General features: G+C 50.9%; 1 protein-coding gene across 1 annotated transcript in view; it reads right to left on the bottom strand.

Moving 5' to 3' along the window:
* Dlgap4 (DLG associated protein 4) overlaps positions 1 to 15,184 on the bottom strand; it is a 159,487-nt gene that overhangs the window by 17,581 nt on the left and 126,722 nt on the right. The window contains 5 exon segments of the mRNA XM_052724065.1: positions 958 to 1,138; positions 1,140 to 1,259; positions 1,261 to 1,372; positions 1,885 to 1,973; positions 4,631 to 4,992. Of these exon segments, the coding sequence (XP_052580025.1) occupies positions 958 to 1,138; positions 1,140 to 1,259; positions 1,261 to 1,372; positions 1,885 to 1,973; positions 4,631 to 4,992 (864 nt within the window).

Here is a 15,184-nt window from a genome sequence, read left to right as displayed (position 1 = left end):
CTGCCACTGGTTTGATTTTTTAAAATATATCCTTATTAAATATATCAGGTACATACCTCACACACCTCAAGAGTTCTCTGCCCCAAGGTGGGTGTGACATCAAAGCTGGGAACAGGCCCAAGTATAAACAGTATAAACAGACTCTACCAGCGCCCTCTGAATCATCAAAGGTGTCCTTAGAATACATCATCAGGGCCACTGGGACATCCTATCGGCACATGAAGGCTTGTCCATCCTGAACCTTTAGTTGCAGAGGAACTAATTGGGAAGCTGAGCTCTGGCAGAACTTGGTCAGTACAGGGTGATGGCCTGAAGGCCCCCAGAGGCTGCCTCCAATTGCCATGCCCTGACTCAGGCTCCCTGCATACCATTAGTCCCTTCTCCCATACCCCGCTTCTGTTGTGGTAGTGCTAGTGGATAAACCCAGGGCTTCCTGCATGCCAGGCCAGCGCTACTGCAGGCAGTCCTTGCCAGAGGTCATTTCTTTTTAAGTATGCACAGTACTGACAGAAATTAAGGGGGAAAGCAGAAACTTCTGCCTCTGCATTTATAGTCCCCTCCTGCTGAGGCTGGGTCAGATGGTTGTACCTGGTGGGGCAGTAAGCACTCAATAAAGAGCTGGGAAGGTATAATTATGGTGCTGCTTTGTGTCCAGCAGTTCATCAGGGCCTTTCCACTAATTACCAGTCAGTCCTCACAAGGTGCTTACGTAGTTAGAGATGAAGATCAGAAACAGGTGACTGAGCTGGGATCCTGTGAGGCTGAGCCTGCAACCTGCACACCAGGCAGCTACTATCATAATGCCCACATGGGAAGGTCAGGTTAGGCAGGTGGAAAGAATGAACACTGAGTGGCAAGTTCACAAAAGTAGCCCAAGAACGGAGCCTATGTTCCTCCGAGAGACTCCAAGGCTGGCGTGACACCAGACCCCTAGGGGATCACCCTTACAAGACCCACCTTCTTCAGAGAGGTTGTTCTCTTTGGTCTCCTTGTCCATCTGGCAGCACCAGCCTTCCAGTCTCTCTGTTTCTGCCTGAAGGAGCTTCAGGAACCAGTAGCCATCCCTGCGACAGGCCCCCGGCTGGGCTGGCTCTGCTGGGGAGCTGGAGGAGGTCTCCAGCCAAGGGTCAGGTGGGGGGCAGCGAAGATGCCTCCAGGGCAGGGTCGCTGTTGTCTCCATAGGAGAGGTTGCGCTTGATCTGGGCAATCTTGGGGGCCTGTCGGGGGCCAGCATCAATGCTGATGGAATTGGGGTGTGGGGGTACAGTCTGGGAGACTCCTCTCAGATGACTTACAGCTGGAGTCATTGGCATCCTGGGTATCGGAGTCAGTGTCCCGACGGGAGGACATGCTGTGAGAGGGGGCGCTGCTTCTGTGGGGGCAGGGTGGGGACAAGAAGGAGTGAGTCACCAAGAGGGTCAGAAACCAGCAGCCACCTGACCCGGACACACGGGGAGACAGAGAAACGGATGCATCATCTGCTCACCATGCGCCTGAAGCGGGTCCCACAGCCCCCGCTCATTCTCTGCTCAGCCCTTGCCCGCCCTGCCCATGCCCACACGCGCACACACACACACAAGGACAAGGTCATAAGGTTGTCTGTTTACTGCAGTGGGGCCAGGAAGACCACCAACATCAGGGGAGCTGGGGGCTATAGCCCAGCCCAGCCTTGCTCCCCTTGGGGTGACTGGTCTCAGAGCAAGCGCTCACGTGTCCACCCGCCTGCCCTGCCCAGCCCCACACCTGAGCCACCAGCGTACCCACACCCAGCTTGGTTATTAGAAATCCAGCAAGGAGAAGTGGGTTAGGGAGAGCAGGAGAGGTGAGGGCGGAGGGAGGGAGAGGAGAGGGGAATAGCAGCCACCACACCTCTGTCCAACTTACCGCCAGTCGTCCTCTACCTGAACCCCGATGGACTGGAATTTGGTAGCGGGACTGGGCTCCTCTTTTGGCACTGGCTGAATGCAGTCAACCTTATTGAAGGACAACGACAGCAACGGCACGGAGACAAAGACAAGAATAAAAACAAACACCACACTTGCTGCTGAAATTCACATTAGTGGGACGACGCAAACAGACATGTGGACAGACGGACACAGGCATGCAGACACTGCACGTGGGCCCAGGAAGGGCCAGGTTAAGCCGGGCACTGCTCATTCGCGCAGAGGCGGGAGGGGATGGAGATGACTGGCTTTCCCTACTCTGAGGAGGGCGCCATCACATCGATCGCTTTGGGTCCGTTGTCCTCCGAGAGGTGGGAAGCGCTCCTTCTAGTCCTCTCCTTTACACGGTCAGAGAGAAAAGGACGATGGGAGAGAACACACACAAAGCCACAGCCGTTATCTGGTGGAGTTGAAGCCGAGGGCTGTCTGGAGGCAAAGATCACTCCCCTAACCCTGCTGCGGCCTGGAAGGGGAACTGGTGGGCACCCATACTCGGTGCCAGACACAGACAGCAGTTCTCAAGCCCAGAACCCAGAGTCAGCGATGCTACGGGATCCTGTCCCTGGACCTGTCACACTTGCTTTGTAAAGGGGAGGAAATATGGCAGCAGCCACACCCTGGGCCCAACCACGGAGCCGCCAGCTAAGCCCACCCATCACGGCTCCACCGGAAGGAGTTCACACTTGACCTGGGGCGTGAGATGTCAGGGTGGGCAGACAGCCTCAGGAGCTGGGATTCTAGGCGCAGGGGTCACAGAAGCTTTCTGGGATAGGAATACTGGCAAGAGCCAGCTTGGGAAGCACAGCTGTCTCCAAAGACTGATGAGAGCATGGGTGAAGTCTGGTAAAGGGGATGCTCAGAAGGCACTAAGAGCCAGAGTTCTTTTCCTGGGGCCTCACTCTCAATGAAGGAAGCAGGGCTGGTCCTGACCTTCTAAGAAGGGAAGAAAATCTGGTTTGGGCAACAAGGAGGTGGTCTTCCCAAACAAAGACATGGTGGTCAGGACCAAGGGTCAAATACTGGGCAACTTCCTATGTCCGTAACAATCCCACCTAGAGAGGCTGTAAGGGGCAAGTGCTGGACACGCATGAAGAAACCCAGCTGGGAGCCAGGATCTGTCCAACTTCCTTCCTGTATGTGGGGAACAGAAGGCCAGAGCCGTCTCTTGGGAACCCAGGCAAAGATAAGGAACTGCCTGCAGTTTTGGTTCTGTTCAGTCTCCCCTCTGCGTGCATCCCTTGCTCCTTTTTCACTCCAGTGGTTTTTGTTTTTTAATTCTTTCTTTCTTTCTTTATTTATTTATTTTGGTTTTTCAAGACAGGATTTCTCTGTGTCGTTTTGGTGCCTTTCCTGGATCTTGCTCTGTAGACCAGGCTGTCCTTGAACTCACTGAGATCCACCCGGCTCTGCCTCCCGAGTGCTGGTGTTAAAGGCGTGCACCACCACTGCCCGGTTGATTATCTATTCTTATTTTATGTACACTGTTGTTTTGCTGCATGTATGTCTATGTGAGGGTGTCAGATCTTAGAGTTACAGACAGTTGTGAGCTGCCATGTGGGTGCTGGGAATTGAACCTGGGTCCTCTGGAAGAGAAGTCAGTGCTCTTAACTGCTGAGCCATCTCTCCAGCCCCTACACTCTAGTGTTTTGTCATCAGCCTGGTCACATCCACTCACTCTGGCTACTGAGACAGACATTCCTGTAGCCCTAACACCACTTCAACACACTCCACCTTGTTCTCAACCCTCCCACTGGTTTGGAACTACTCCACCATCTCCCCACCCCAATGCCTTCACCTCCTTCCACTACAGCTGGCCTAGCCTCCCTCACTCACTGCCTTCTGCTGTAGTCTGGAGGTCCAGCCAGCTAGCAGAGGACTCTCTGGCTTTAGATCAATTCTTGAAAACTGCAAGGCTGAGCTCCAGTTCACCTCACTCAGCTAACAGAAGACAGACCCTGACACTGGGTGCTGTGAGGCAGGAGAGGGTAAGCTGGATTGGAGACTGTGGATATAAGTATACAATGGATTTGGCTTTCAGATGGAACTTGGCACTTGGGCCACAGGGCCCTGCTTATTTGGACCCTTTTCTATGAAGGGAGGCATAGAGACTGCCATCACACTTCTCACTTAGCCATGGGTCTGGTGCTTCAAGCGACCTACCTGTCCCCAAGGCCTGAGTGGGCTCTGGGTCAAGTTCCCCTTGAACAACCCCCATGGCTCAAGGGCCCTGGTCCCAGGCTTCTAGCCCAGCAGCGTCTATGCTCCACGATGCTCCCGCTGCCAAGCGGGGCCATAGCTTCCGTATCGAGCTGACCTTGGATTAGAGAACTGTTAAGCCAGCCCCACCTCCCATGGGTTGTCTGGCAGGGCAAAGGATGGAGTGGACAGACAGACAGTGGACAGCAAACAGTGTACAGGAGCTTGCTGGCTGAGTGTAACTACATTCACTGGGACAACCCACTGGAGGATCAGAAACACGTCCACAGCTGTGGACCTGCAGCATGGGCGGCTGTACATAAGCGAGTGTGGCTACAGGCAGAATTTGGTTCAGGGACTTGGGGCAGATGCCCCTGAATAGACAGACAAAAACACCTCTTCCCGGGAGACCTAGTGGGCCTCCACTAGATGTAATTACAAGCAGGCCGGTGCACGGAGTAGACAGAAGACAGCGCAAAAGGGACCCCTACTTGTATTCCTATTGATGACAGTTTCCTTTGGGGAATGGCCTCGGAATGGGACTCAGAGCTCGTCAATGTCCCTTGTTCACTCTTCAGAGCTGCATGCTTAGGGGGTGGTTCTGGAGCTTCAGGGCCTGGGCTGATTCCACCTCGTGTTACACTGGGCGGTCGGGTACTGCTGTCCAGGCTGTCCGATGAGTTGCTCAAGCCCGACTGGCTTGTCACTTCGCTCTTGTGGTCTTGACTGTCCAGGTAGGTGTCCTGAGCAGACTCAGTACTGCTCTGGACGGTGACCGAGATGAACGGCTTTGATGTAGTACGTGGAGGGACCGGTGGTGGGGTCTTCTTATATGCCACTAGGCATGATGAACCTGCGGATAGGAGAGAGGAGGGCAAGGTGAAGGTGAAGCCTCTAACCCTTAAAGGCCCTTTCTGGGCCAAGGCCCTGTCTGACTTGGCCAAGCTCTGACCTCAGCCAGAGAGCTTTGAAGCAAGAGAATGAGCGTCACACACAGCAATGACCACTACAGGTGCATAGGTCCTGTTGACCCTCTTGCAAGGCCAGATCTTGTGGAGAAGCCATACTATTTAAAGATGCCCTCCACAAGGCTGTGGCAAAGCATGACCAATGTCAGGAGGAGGCAGTAACAAGAGGAACTTATCTTGCCTTCCCCAGGTCACTCTGTGACCCTTTGGGTCCTGCAGTTTCTTAGTCTTTTTTCTAACTCTCCTTCCCCACTCCCTCTGTGTGGACAAAATAATACATACACTTTGCCGCTCTCACCCACTTACTCTTCCTACAAAGACCCCACACAGCAGCCTGCTGCCCCCAAGACTCCACCCTGCCTGATCCTTCTCTCTGTTCCTGCTAAGATTCAGGAAAACAGGCACTGCCCAAGGTCTGAGTCACCTGGGGGCTGGCATGCAGCAGGGCACACATCAGCATAGGCTACTGCTTGCTTCCCAGGCTGCACTGTCTGGAACCAGATTAATTCTTCCAGCAGTGCTGCATCTGAACAGGGACCTTTCTCAGTCCTGTCCTTCTCAAACTCTGAGGGCCCACCAAAGCAAGCCCCTATGCAGGTCTTGAATGCTCTCTCCTATAGGGACCCAAGCAAGCCCCTACCTGGGAGCAGGAGCTACTCATCATAGAGATGGTACTCACTCAATGATAGTCTACAAAATAAGGCCCAGTGCCCCAGAGGCTGGATAAGGGACACAGGAGAAAGTCCTCTATCTGCCAGTAGAGAGCATCACTACACAACCTGATAGAATGGCTATGAAGAAGTAATACAATCAAATACTAAGGCTGTGGAGAAACTGAATGAGACATACAACCACCTTGGAAAAAGGATTGGCATTTTCTTATAAAATTAAACATGCAATTATCACACAACTCAGCAAGAATAATCAGGCAAGTAGCACATAGACATACACATGCATGTTCAGGCAACTCTATTTGTAAAAGCCAGGAACTGAAAACAAGTAGCTAAGTGATTGAATGGTGGCACATCTATACTAGGGAGTGAGAAGAAATTAACTAAGCCACATGACGACTGGAATGAATCTCACGTCACTTGTGCCTAGTGGGTAAAGCGATTCCCCAAAGTTTCACAGTGAATGACTATTTTTATAACATTCTTGAAATGACCAGATTTTTTCACAGAAGGAAGACAGATAGTAACTGCCAGGGCTGAGGGAACACTCGGGGAGAAGACAATGAGGAAGACCGGAGGGAAGTCAGTAAAGTGAACTCCTACACGTGCAGTGACTGAACTGTGACCACGGCATCATTATGGGAACTCACACATGAGGAGGAACTGCACTCACTGAAAACGCACAAGTGTGTGCACACAGACAGGGAAATCCAAGTGAGATGGGTGGTCTGTGTCTTTGCTGGCACCCTGGTGTGATGCCCTTCTACAGTTTGTAAGAGTCCTGGAAGAGGCTACAGGGCAATCCAGGTCACCTTCTGTATTGCTTCTTGCTCTGCACATAAACCTGCAATCAAGGAAGCTAAACCTTCAGATGAGTGGGCTACAGCAGAAATGGCCATGAGGCTGGCGACTAGCCTGCACAGCGGAGGTGATGTGTCTGGGTGTTTCCAGTCAGGAGTTCTCACTTCCCACTCCAAACTTCCCAGTTCTGCTCAGGCCTCTGGAGGAAACAGGACTTCCTCACATACACTCACCTACAGTCTTTGTCACTAAATTAACGGGGAGCACTGAGGATGTAGGGGACAGCTACACCTCTGGGCTAGAAGACAGACCATAGGAGAGGTGAGAGGAGGGCTCAGGTCATAATACATATATTATATATATGACCTTCCTCTGCCCTCCCCAATGCATGAGGCTGACAGACTAAAGTTGGGTCATTTATGTTGCTGTACTTAACTTTGTGGCTCTGTAAGGTGGGGGTATCTACCATACCCACTTTACAGATGGGTAAAGCTCAGAATGCTAGAGAATATGCCCAGAGTTAGCAGTGCTCATTGGCAACCACATCTACTAGACTGCACAGCCTACCTCACCATTTCCCAGGCCTTGGGACCCTCTCAGCTGGGCACAGAGGCATAGGCATACCCAAGCCCAGATCCTACTGCTAGGGTAGAAAGGATCTAGACTGAAGGCAGAGACCTGGCCTTAGGGGCAGGAGTATGCTTTCTGGGCTTTCCAGTGTCCTCATCTATTCAGTGTTTCCAGCTGGCAAGAGCACACCATAGTCACACTGTCCTTGGCAAACTCAAAGCATCCCCATCCCACACTCTCACTCTGGGATAGATGCACCACTGTGACTGAGGGCAAGAGCCCTTCTCCTGCTTGTCTGAAGTTATCCTACTCTGGTAAGGGTCTTGAAGCCAGGAAGCAGCATGAACCAGACAAGCCCAAGTTCAAATCCCACTCTGTCGTTCACCAGTCACCTCACAGAAAGGAATGACGACACAGGCTACATGACAGAAGCCAGGCTCTGCATGGCCCAGCATGGAATGGTCTACCGGCATCTAGGAAAGAGGGAACTAGGCCAGATCTCTAAGTCCCCAGCTACTAGGTCTGTGACCAGCATGGGGAGAGGGAGGACTCCATAACAAGATGAACATACAGGGCAATTATTAAAACCAATGCCACCAGAGCCCAGCAGCCAGGGCTGACTTACTAAGGTTTCAGGAATGGGAATGCCTGGCCTAAATGTCCCAGAGGAAGTAGGTTTCAGTGGTGGTGGTGGGGGGGGGTGGGGTGGGGTGGGGGTTTATGCCCAAGATCAGTACATTGAAGGTAGCACTAATTTGCTCAAAATACTCAAGAAGAACCCACCTCTTAAGGGGAGGGAGCAACTCAGAACTAGACAGGATCCTTGTCCTCATCTGTGTGGTGGGGCAGATACTGGCTGAGTTAGTGTGTATGGTAGTTGCAAAAATGTGCTGTCTCCCAGGAAGCAAGGGTTCTACTACAGCCAGGGGTCTAGACAGAAGACAGAGTTTTAGCCTTTCTCTCAAGGCTACAAAGGGCCAGGGTTTGGCTGCAGAACACAGAGGCCTGAATCCTGGCATCAGAAGAATGAATGTGTGAGAGGCTAGACCAAAGGCAGTGAGGGCTGGACAGACAGGTAACAGGAAAAGTGAACTTATCTTGGATTCTTTGTCTCTGGGATATAGGCCAAGCTAAGAAAGGGTTAAGATTAGCAGAGGGGACATGGGGCTCCCTAGGGGAAGGCATACCTCTGCTGGGCCCTGACCTCACACAGGAGTGCTCTCATTTCCCTCGTGTGAACACACGCTAGGGCCTGAGCTTGGTTCTTGCCAGCACCTCATTCAGGCCACCTCTCCCACCTTAGTGTGCTCAAGTGTCATCTCCTCTTCTGTCACCTAGGGACCTGCATCCACCTACAGTCCCACCTTTAAGGATTCACTTGTCACGTGCGAGAGGCCAGAGGCGGTAGTGGGACTCCGTTTTGGCACAGGCTCAGGACAGTGACTCAAGGATTGAAGGCTGTCATTAACAACTGTTGGATGAGAAAACGAACCTCATTACTGCTACCCAAACCTACAACTGCCAAAAATGATTGGTGCAGGTTAGGTGCGTGCCTGTATAGTATTCCTAGAACCTGTTTGAGTTCAAGGATGCTCCAAGTTCTATATAGGCCTAGCCAATACAGTGAATTCCAGGCCAGTCAGGGCTCAGAGTAACACCCTCTTTCTTTGTGGGTAACAGTACTTGCTGTGTAAGCATGAAGACCCCATAAAAGCTGGGTGTGGCTGTACGCTCCTGTACCCTCAGTGCTAGGGGTAGGGGAGACAGAAGGCTGCAAGGGCTCATGGCCTCCCGCTTACCCAGACCGACAGTGTGACTCAGTGGGTAAAGGTGCTTACAGCCAAAGCCAACAGCTAAGAGTGCGATCCCAGGAACCCACATGTAAGACAGAACTAACTCCCATAGTTGTCCTCTGACTTCCACGTGCACACATGCCAAATAAATGTAATAAAAAATTGAAAAACAAAACAAAAACAAGGGCGCTCGGTCCAGTATGCCCCTGCTTCACAGAAATAAGGAGAAAAACAGAACACCTGATATCCTCCTCCGGTCTCCACACCTGCGTACACACATACACACACACACACACACACACACAAGCGAAATATATATATAATATATTATTATATATTTATATAACATATATAATATATTAAATATATATATTAAAATTAGTCGGACATGGTGGCACATTTCTTTAATCACTAGGGAGGTAGGAGCAGGCCTGGAAGTTTGAGGCCAGCCTGGTACAAAGAGAGTTCCAGGACAGCCAGGGCTGTTACACAGAGAAACCCTGTATCGGAAAAAAACAAAACCAAAACCAAAAAAACCCCTAAAGAATAAAGTAAAATTTAATGGTGGGGAGGTGGCTCAATGGGTAAAGGGCGTGCTCTGCAAGCACTGAATTTGGAACCCCAAAACCCACATAAAAGCTGAGCATGGTGGTATTCCCATGTAATCCCAGCACGGGGGGGGGGGGGGGGGGGGGGGGGGGGGGCGGCGGCGAGGGCACAGACAGGTGGCCCTCAGGGGATTGTTGGCCAGTCAGTCTAGCTGAAATGGTAAGTCCTGGGTTCAGTGAGAAACTCTTTATTTCAATAATGTGGATAAAGGAATAAAGCAATAAAGGAAGACAGTTGATACCAGCCTCTGGCATCTACAGGTTCAGGGCTCTTTTCTGGTCCCCACTAACCTTTTTCTGCAGCTTCCACTCCTCCCGCTCTGTCAGTGTGCCTCCTCCAAACATACCACATGTTCGAATGTCTTTACAAATGTCCCTATTCCAGACAGACCCTTTCTCCATCCTTGCACTTCCTGTCCTATCAGCTCCTCCACCCTGTATCCTCCCTCTCCATCCACTGGAGCACTCAGGGTTAGGGTTGTGCTTGTGATTAATCATGGTGCTTGTGTGTTGGTGTCCAGTACCTAGCCTAGAGGCCACAAAGACACCATCTGTCAAATCAACTTCAGAGGGAGGCAAATGGCCCAGAGACCTAAGATGGTAGGACTGAACAGCATAGCTCTGCTTTCTCAGGACTGCTGCCTCCCTGCCCTCAGAGATGTTGTAGGTGCCAGGGTTTATAACATAGCTTAAATGTCCACCAACTAACTCTTGGTTCATTAATGGAAAGTTCTGGCTTTCCCTGAAAAGTCTGGGTGTGAGCATGCTTTCAGTATAACTGTCTGCTGATTCCTGTACTTAATTTCAAAGATCTTTGAAGAGTCTGATAAGCCACAGCATGATGACTCGTATATACCTCCCAAGCACATGCTTGCCCACCTACCACTTAGCCATGCAGGCCCCTCATGCCAAGGCAGAAGCCAATTTGCAAGTCTCAAGTAGTGATGCTAACATCCTTGTGTAATGTGTAATGCTACATCCTTGCCCTTCAGCACACAAATCCTCATTTCTTTGAAGTAGGTGACCAGTGTATTTCATTTCTGCCTTTTGCTTCAAGATTTCATCTGGCAGGCACAGCTTAGTGGTGCCTGCCTATGACTTACCACATGGGAGGTAGAGGCAAGAGGATCAGGAGTTCAAAGCTAGCCTCCACTACATAGCAAGTTAAAAATCAGTTGGGATTACAATGAGACTGTATCAAAAAGCAAAACATTAAAAAAGATTTTACCCATTGTCAGGTCAGATGAATGTTTCTACATTCTGCTATTTAAAGCCAGAGTATCTGTGTTAGCTAGACAGAGCATCAGACAATCAGGGTGGCTGGGACTCCATCTCCTAAGGGATCTGGAGGCCACAGCAGCCCCTAAGAAGCTAGCTTCTACAAGTGCTTTGCTTGGAAGCTAGGCTGGGTGATCCCAAGGCCATTGCTGTCCTCAGGCTACTGGCCCTTGGGGCACGGTGGGGATAGAGGAGAAAGGCCCTAGATACCTCAAGGAATGGATGTCAGTAGTCACAGACAGGAGGGAAACAGGGAACAGACCTTACAGAGTCATAGGATGCCCACCCAGCTCCAGGCTCCACATGAGCAGGTGGGCTGGCCTCAGACACAAGTTCCCTTATTCCCCTCTAGTGGTGCTGCTAGGCCTGAAGATCTCATTCCCTCTCCCACTCAACAAGAAGCTGCCAACCCTAAGCTAGAACAGGACACTCCTTTGTGTTATGGCAGAAACTGCTCAAAGATGCCACCATTTGACCCCAGGTTTCTCTCCCCTTCCTGTCTCCACCTCAGAAGTGGGGAAGCAGGGAAGCATCTATGCAGCAAAGCCAGCATCAGGGACAGGCCCTCTCAGAGCCACTGTCCTGTGGACGGCTGCTGTGTAGCAGCAACACCTCCCTTGAAGGTGTCTCAAGACAACACTGGACTGGCAACCCCTTTCATGCCAGCACTTTCTCTAGTCCCAAGGTGACACCCGCTGCACACTAGGGAGGGGCCGAGGCACCACATGAGATGCTCTTCAACCACAGGGCTGCTCCCTAGTGGAGTGCTGCTAACTGCTTTCCTACCCTTCTCATGTCTCCATCTTCAGCTACCCTCACCTGCATCATCCACACACTGCTGCTCTGTGGACTTTTGCCTCCTGTTCTACACTTCCTGTCCTCCTTCCATCCTGGTCCCTGGAAGAATCCAATTGTGGCACTATGAGACCTTTCAATCTCAAAGGTCCAAGGGGCTGGAGAGATGGCTCAGTGGTTAAGAGCACTGACTGCTTTCAGAGGACACAGGTTCAATTCCCAGCAACCACGCGGCAGCTCACAACTGTCTGTAATTCCAGTTCCAGGGGGACCTGACACTCTCACACGGACATACATGCAGGCAAAACACCAAGGCACATAAAATAAAATAAAAAGGTCCAACCTACCCAGTCCCTCTCAGGGACTCCAGTATCTGCACCTGCTTTGGGCTCCAGTGTCCACAGAAACCAACAGGTTACAAAGGTGTCACACAGGTAACAGCAACAAAGCTCAAGGAGCTGGCCCTGGCCTCAGCACACTGCTCAGAAGTTACACAGCAGTCCCATTGGTAATGACGATGAGGGGGACCGAGGCCAGGCCTTACCAAGAGCTCCAGTGATCAGCTGACCCTCGTGTTCATGGCTTCTCTAGCAACTCTTTAACTGTACCACAAACCCTGGGGCTTTTATGGTCATTCTGACATGTGTATCTGAAGCACAGACTCCCAACAGATAGAGGTGACCCTCTGCTTTCTCATGTTGGCTCATTTAGTCAGCAAGTGTCCTTTTCATGCTGTTTACTGCTGTGCTTTTCTTGGTTTGCTGGAGGCCTGTTTAATGGATCCCAAGTACACTGCAGAAGGGGTACTCAGTGTCCATTGACAAGAAATGCTTCATGGAAAAAATGTTAGATACGTTTTATTCAGGCTAGAGTCATACTGCTCTCGGCCATGAGTTCAACATTAACACACCAATTTTATACTAAATAACAAGTCTTTTAGTGGAAACACACATGAAGTAAGATTGTGTACTGATTGACTGAGAAATTATGACCAGAGGCTTAGTGTGACCCTGTATTTCCTACAGAAGCCAGGGTTTGGTATTCGATGATCCTGGGAACATAATTACCATGAGCAATAAGAACTATATGGTAGCTGACTGAATCCTCAAACCAAGACATGAGGCAGGTTGTTTGTTACTGCCCCACTTCACAGAGGGGCATACTCAGAAAGTACAGGGCTGGGAGTACCACTCCCTACATCCTGCACCACTCTGTGAGGGGTCGGTCATAAAGAGGCCACAGTTCTGACCATCCACAGAAGGGGTCTGGGGAGGAGCCAAGGTAATGACATGGGGTGTTTTCCCCTATCCATGGGGTGAACCACTACCACTCCTGAAACCAGCTTTCTGAACAAAAGAGGGTGTGCCTACCTCCTGGGAAACAGACCAGGGCCCTTCTGGAAGACACAAAGTTTGGGTGGATGGCCAGACCCACTGGCAAGGAGTAAGGCAGGATGGGCCAAGGTACAGCAGGACAGACACTGAGCAGAGCAGAGCTTGGCAAAATTTTAGGTGGTGAAGAGGAGCTGGGAGAGAGGCCAAGAGAGAAAAGAGTAGCCTTCTCTCAGCAAGGTTCTCAACTTCCCAGGGCTGCCTGCATAATGGGAACCTCCTTCATGTCCACAGAATCCCTTGAGAAGTCCCTCGGAGCTGGGCTGCAGTCAGAATTTCACAGCACACCTGACTACTGTCTCTACAGCCCCAGTGCACTTGGCAGCTCCACAGGGAGGTCCAAGGCCATCTCGAGTGGAGTGAGTTCACGTGAGTCTGAATCCTCTCCTCCCTCACATTAGCCTTGCTCTCCAAGAGAAGTGATCCTGCCACCTCCAGAAGCCTGGGGATTTCCACCCTTCCCCCACCAGCAAAACTTCGTCCTAGGACAAAAGCTCACCTTACAGAGCCCTGCTTCTCTCCCACCACCAACCTGAGCTTCCCCTCTCCTATTCTACCCTTGGCCTAGGCACCCTCACTAACTCCCATCCCCTGCCCAGAGACCCCCACCTCCAAGTAAGTTGTCTCCTGAAATTCATTTCCATCACTGTGTTCAATGAGCAAAGTGAAGGGGCAACATTAACCCCTTGCTCACCCTGTGCTGAAACCTCATATCACTGTCCTAACACAAGAGGTCCAGTTTCCAAGCTGTGGAAATTAACCACACTTTCCTACTGTGCACCAAAGTAGACAGGTAAGAAGACAGGTTCAAGACACCAGCGCTCCAGCCTAGCACCAACCTTCTACATGTGCAGTTTGCTGGCCTGGTAGGAGATGTGGGGGGCAGGGTAACAAAATAAGCCTTGGCTTTTCAAATACTGGCTTATAGCATGCCAACCTTGTTGCTAATTTCCCAAAAGTCCTGCCTATCAAGAACTACTTGAAAGAGTCTCAAAAACTACCTCATGTGTGGAGTACAGACATCAAACCTTAGCGACAGGTCACAAAAATCCAGGCTTTTCATAAACTGTCACAGGCTCTGAATCCAGTGTGCAAAGCCAGATACTAACAGACCCTGTACACCTCAATTGCTGGGCTCTCTGAATTACTCTGAATGACCAAGTACATCCCAGAATAGAAAGGCGGTGTTAACAGGCTCATTCACTGTGCCTGGAGTGACAGGTGGTGTATCGGGTAACAGAAGCAGAAGCCAAGAACCCTGGGCAGCTGAGAAAGGGATGAAAGGAATGCAGGACTGAATAGGGAAAACCAGGAGTTCAGCTCAGGTCAGCAGACACAACACTCAGACAGGCCTGGGGATGGAGGCACAGGAAGAGAGGGCCCTCCTCAGAGCCTGCACTGTGATTCTGGGCTCGGAATCCCAAGTGACACAGTTACACAAGAAAACAGCATGTGTGAAAAATACCTTAGTGACTCTGGCTGACCACAGACATGTCTCAGGGCTCCCTGCCAGAGGAAGGCCTAGGTCAGGGAAAGCTGGCGCCCTGACTTTGGGCAATACTCAGATGATACAGGCATTTCTTGAGCAAGGGACATGTTCACACTGGAGCCTGGCAATGAGCAATCCACACAGGGAGAAATTTCCATTCATCCCATTCCAGGAAGTGCTTGCTGAGGGGGACACATACAATCACCTTGTGGGTGACATCAGGGAGCAGGAAGTAGGTTCTGGTTCTTAAAAGTTCACAGATCAGCAGGTAAAAGTGTTTACTTCCAAGACTGGTAACTTGAGTTCAATCCCTGAAATCGATTGTGGAAGGAAAGAACTGATTCCTGAAAGTTATTTGTGTGTGTACACAGATACACACAAACAAACATTAAAAAAAATCATAGTATCTGGGGTAGTGCTCACACCTATAACCCCAACATGAAGAGTCCTACTGACACTTAGGAAGGACTCCATCTCTGATGTGGCCCTGGAGGTCCAAGGACACAGGTAGCAGAATTTGAGAGAGGGCAGGAGAGGGGGTGTAGGAACAAGCTCAGACGGCATGTCTCTTTCTGGTGCCAAAAGGTCACAGTGTGAGGTCCTTAAACTTCCCAGCATGGGAGCCTGTCAAGAGACAGCAGTTCCCCCACCCCTAGTGAGATATTATCCCACTATACTGGG

Source organism: Peromyscus californicus, unplaced genomic scaffold (assembly GCF_007827085.1).
Source record: "Peromyscus californicus insignis strain IS unplaced genomic scaffold, ASM782708v3 Scaffold_7__1_contigs__length_154581171, whole genome shotgun sequence".
Lineage (NCBI taxonomy): Eukaryota > Metazoa > Chordata > Mammalia > Rodentia > Cricetidae > Peromyscus > Peromyscus californicus.
The sequence above is the reverse complement of the archived record's forward strand: the minus strand, read 5'-3'. Positions and strand labels throughout refer to the sequence as shown.